The following is a 4170-nucleotide window of genomic DNA, read 5'->3' as shown; positions in this document are numbered from 1 at the left end:
GGGCTGCGCTGGGCTGGGTGTGGCCGGGCGGAGGCGGTCGGGCTGCAGCCCCACCCACGCCTGGGCTCTGCACGCGGGCGGGCTGGCCTCCGCGGACTCGGCGACGCGACGTGGGGCGCGAAGGCAGGCCCGGGAGGACGCGGCGGCTGGCGGAGTCGCAGGGTGTGCGCGGCCGGCGGCCCGGCGCTGCTGCCTTCCTAGAACCGGCCGCTCCACACCGCGGACATGCGCTCCCTGTGGAGAGAAATCCTCCTGGAGACCCTCCTAGGTAAGCTGAGGCCGCCCTTCCCGCGCGTTCGTGGGTGCCCGCTGCCCCCAGCCCTGCCCGGAGCCGCTGCGCTCGGCTCGGTTGGTTGAGCTTCGCGAAGGAGAAAAGCGCGCTTGGTGCCCAGAGTAGAGATGCTTATCGTCCCCCTGGGAACTTTTGCTACAGTAGGGGGGAAAAAAAAGATAAGAAAAGACCTAGATTGAGGTTCCGAAGTCGAGGATTCGGCGAGACGCCTGTGGGAGAAGTTGCCTCCCGTGTTCCCACGCCACTCTGGGATTGCGCCCAAAGCCCGGGAATTCTCTACGTATCGGCCTTGAATCCATGCAGCTGGTATGCCCCCGAGTCCCCGCACCCGTGACCTTTATGTTTAACTTAATAAAATTGAGCACCAAATTCCAACTTTCGGAAGGAAAGGGGCACCTGTTTCCCCCGGCGGCTGCAGGTGAGCAGACAGGGCGGTAGCTTCTGCTGGTTGTCTGCCAGGCACGAGTGGCTTTGGTGGTGGCTGCACATTTATTGGGCATTGGCTGAAAAGCATCGAACACGAATCCTGTGTGCTTATTTAGCTTTGCAAAAAATCCCAAGAACAATTAATGGTGTAATTCTGTCGGCGTTGTATGATTAAAATCAGAATTCTCAGACCAACGTTTGGGAAATCACTGGAATCTCTCTATTCATTAGAGAGAAACAAGCATTCCTCTGGCCTGGGAGGGGCGCCTTCCTGCGAACTTGATTTTCTGAGAGCTGGTAATGTTCAGAGTTCCCGTTTTTCTGGCTTAGTCTGTATCTGAAGGTACGGCGATGTAAAGCGACTTAAGTTTACCCTAGGCTAGTGCTAGATACTCCTTGTACACATTGATCTCGTTTAATCCTAACGACCCCGTTGTTAAAAGGCGGTTAAAAGTGCTATTTTGCTGACTAATAAAGGGAGGCTGCGAAGTCACTTGGGAGAAAGTTAGTACACTTAGTGGTTAGAAGGCTATGTTTGGAGCCCAACTGCGTGGAGTTTAAGTTCACTCTGCCTTTGCTACTTTGGTGACCTTAGACAATTACTTAACTTTCCGAGTCTTGGGAGGCTTTTGTTGTTGGTTGTTCTTGCCTTTGTCAGAGAGGTGTAGGAATAATGTCAAGCCCATAGCACGTGGGTCATGTGAGTTAGAATAAGAGAGATGATCCAAGTAAGTCCTTAGCACAGATCCCAGCACAGGGTAAGTGCCCATTAGCATTAATTATCATTGTTGTAAATGGTTGCACAGTCAGTAGTTGGCAGAGGTGAAACTGACTTCAGATCTGGGCATTCCACTGCCTGGAACTGTCTCTAAGGGCCGGGTTTGAAATAGTCTACTCTCAAGAAAATGATTGTTGCCTAAGCAGCCTGCCTTTGGATGTAGCCTGGAGTGGGAAGAAGGTGTCCTGCTAATTCTTGCTCTTATCGATTTTCATATTTCTCATTCTAGAAGGGTCACCTTAGGTAAGGAAATGTTATCAGCCAAGATCCTAATAGGAAACTAAATTCAACCCAGATGGTCCAAACAAAGAGGCTTTAATAAAGGGACGACTTATGGGGGAGGGGGGGTTGTAAAAGGTTAAAGGAACAAACCAGCGATGCTCAGGGACTCACAACAGCGGGGAGCCATTATCAGCCTGGCCTTGTTGGCCAAGGGGAGGAATTCTCTTACTGGAAACAAGGGAGGGCCATAGCTGTGAAGGAGAGCAGCCAGCTAGAGCAGGTGTGGAGGCGCAGGGTGACTGTTTGGAACCATGATAAAGTTACACTTTGTCTTTCTCTGAAAAATCTTTTTTTCCCCTAGGGTATGTTTCTTGGTCTCTCTGCCATGGCCTAGCCCCGATGATTTATTATTTTCCTCTGCAAACACTAGAACTTACTGGGCTTGAAGGTTTCGGCATAGCATTTCTTTCTCCAATACTCCTAACAATTAATCCTTTCTGGAAATTGGTTAACAAGAAGTGGATGTTAACCCTACTGCGGATAATTACTGTTGGTAAGATTTAAAAGTCTTTCTTTAAGATTTGTTTTAGTAAAAAAAAAAAATCAAGTGAAATATGTAGGCTGTTCTTTGAATGCTAAACGATTAAATAAAAAAATAAAAGATTTCTCTTTCTCTGGTCTTAGAAGGGTTCTAGTAAAATTGGAAGACGAGACCAAAACCCAATGTATTTTACGTTTTTAACTTTCTGTCATATTGGAAAAACCTAAAAATCACTGAAATGAGGAAGGGAAAGATATCTTGCTAAACAGGTCAACTCTTGAACATAGTGTATTCTGTTTTCCAAATATGACATAAAACTCAGAAGCAACTAGAAATAGTTAAATGACACTGCATAAAAATATGAAAATTATTCATGATGAAAACCATAATAAGCAAAGTCAAACAACAGACTAGGAAAAATATTTGCAACTCTTAGTCAAAGGACTCATTTCCCTAATAAATGGAGTTTTTGCAAGTCAATAATTAAAAGGGGTCAACAACTCAACAGGAAAGGGGGCAAAGGCTACCACCATCAGTTAACTGGAAAAGAAATATAATTGGTTCTTAAAAGTATACTAAAATGTATGGGATACAAATTATGCTCACACATATATATATAGTTTTACATATTGGATTGGCAAAGAACAAAATCTGATAACACTATATTGTAAGGGTGGGAATGCAGGCACTCATCCGTTGCTGGTGGGAATGTAAATTGACACAACCTCTGCAAAGGATAATTTAGCAGTGTTTTTCAAAATTGCAAATGTGTACATACTCTTTCAGCAATTCCACTTCTAGGAATATATCTTACAGTTATACTCACATATGTGTATAAAGACAAAAATATAGGTTATTAATCATTGTGGCAATATTTTAATAGCAAGATTGGAAATAACCTAAATGTTATCTATATAGAATAAATTTAATAAATTATAGTTATGAAACTTGGAATACCATGGGATGCTATGCAGCTATTTAAAAAAGAAACATTATGTAATGGAATGTTCTTCAAAATATATAATAGTAAGTGAAAAAAAGGAAGCACTAAACAGCATATGCAGAATACTAACATTTGTGTAAAAAAGGCTAGATGAGAATATATTTAGTATTTAATTGAACATGCATTAAATAGCTGTAGAAGGGTTAAAAAAAAACACACAACTAATAGCATTTTGGTTGCTTCCAGGGTGAAAAATATGGTTTGTAGAGATAGGTATGAAAGGGAAATTTTGCACTGTATACCTTTTGTACCTTTCAAATTCTGAATATGAGTATGTCACATTGCCAAAAAATATCAATTAAAAAAATTTTAATGTACACTTACTATCACTAAGAATTGAGGTTATTGATATTAGTAAATATTGAGAGACCTTGGTGAAATAGTGGTACTAAAAAAGTAAGAAGGTGAGGTTGTGGAGAAAAGGTTTGAAAAGCAGAAACTCCATACTACAGTCTAGCTGAGTCTGTCGATGGGAACTCTGGATGTGCCTGTTCCTCTGCCGGAACACAGCTGGTTTCTCGGAGTTTTCCCCGTGGCGTTTGTTTATGAACCATGCCATGTGTTTCTTCTGTCTGGAAACAGTCAGTTGACCTTTTGTCAGAAACACTGATAGGAATCACTAGGAAGTTATCTTCTGCTCTTTTGTGCATCAGTCCCTGATGGACACAGGACACAGTGTAGTGAGTTCTAGGACTGTCCATGTTGGTGTAGAATTCTGTTTTTTAAAGAGCTTGGACTCAGAACAGTGGTAAAGACCCCTGAGAAATGCACCCTAGTCAAAGATGGTGCCATAGGAATGGAAAGACGTATCAAATGACTGTGAAATTTTCTGTTCCAGAAATAATAGAAATGAAGTTTTCTAACCTGAATTGCATATAGTAACTGAGTTCAACTGCCATTGGCTTACA

The 4170-nt window shown here is 42.9% G+C and overlaps 1 protein-coding gene across 1 annotated transcript in view; it reads left to right on the top strand.

Annotated features, from left to right (window-relative positions):
- Nucleotides 1-225: 225 nt before the first annotated feature.
- CWH43 (cell wall biogenesis 43 C-terminal homolog) overlaps nucleotides 226-4170 on the top strand; it is a 59517-nt gene continuing 55572 nt past the window's right edge. Inside the window, exons 1-2 of the mRNA XM_019627135.1 lie at nucleotides 226-268; nucleotides 2080-2271. Coding sequence (XP_019482680.1) covers nucleotides 226-268; nucleotides 2080-2271 — 235 coding nt within the window. The remainder of the gene's footprint in view (nucleotides 269-2079; nucleotides 2272-4170) is intronic.

This window comes from Hipposideros armiger, unplaced genomic scaffold, assembly GCF_001890085.2.
Source record: "Hipposideros armiger isolate ML-2016 unplaced genomic scaffold, ASM189008v1 scaffold_714, whole genome shotgun sequence".
NCBI lineage: Eukaryota > Metazoa > Chordata > Mammalia > Chiroptera > Hipposideridae > Hipposideros > Hipposideros armiger.
The sequence above is the reverse complement of the archived record's forward strand: the minus strand, read 5'-3'. Positions and strand labels throughout refer to the sequence as shown.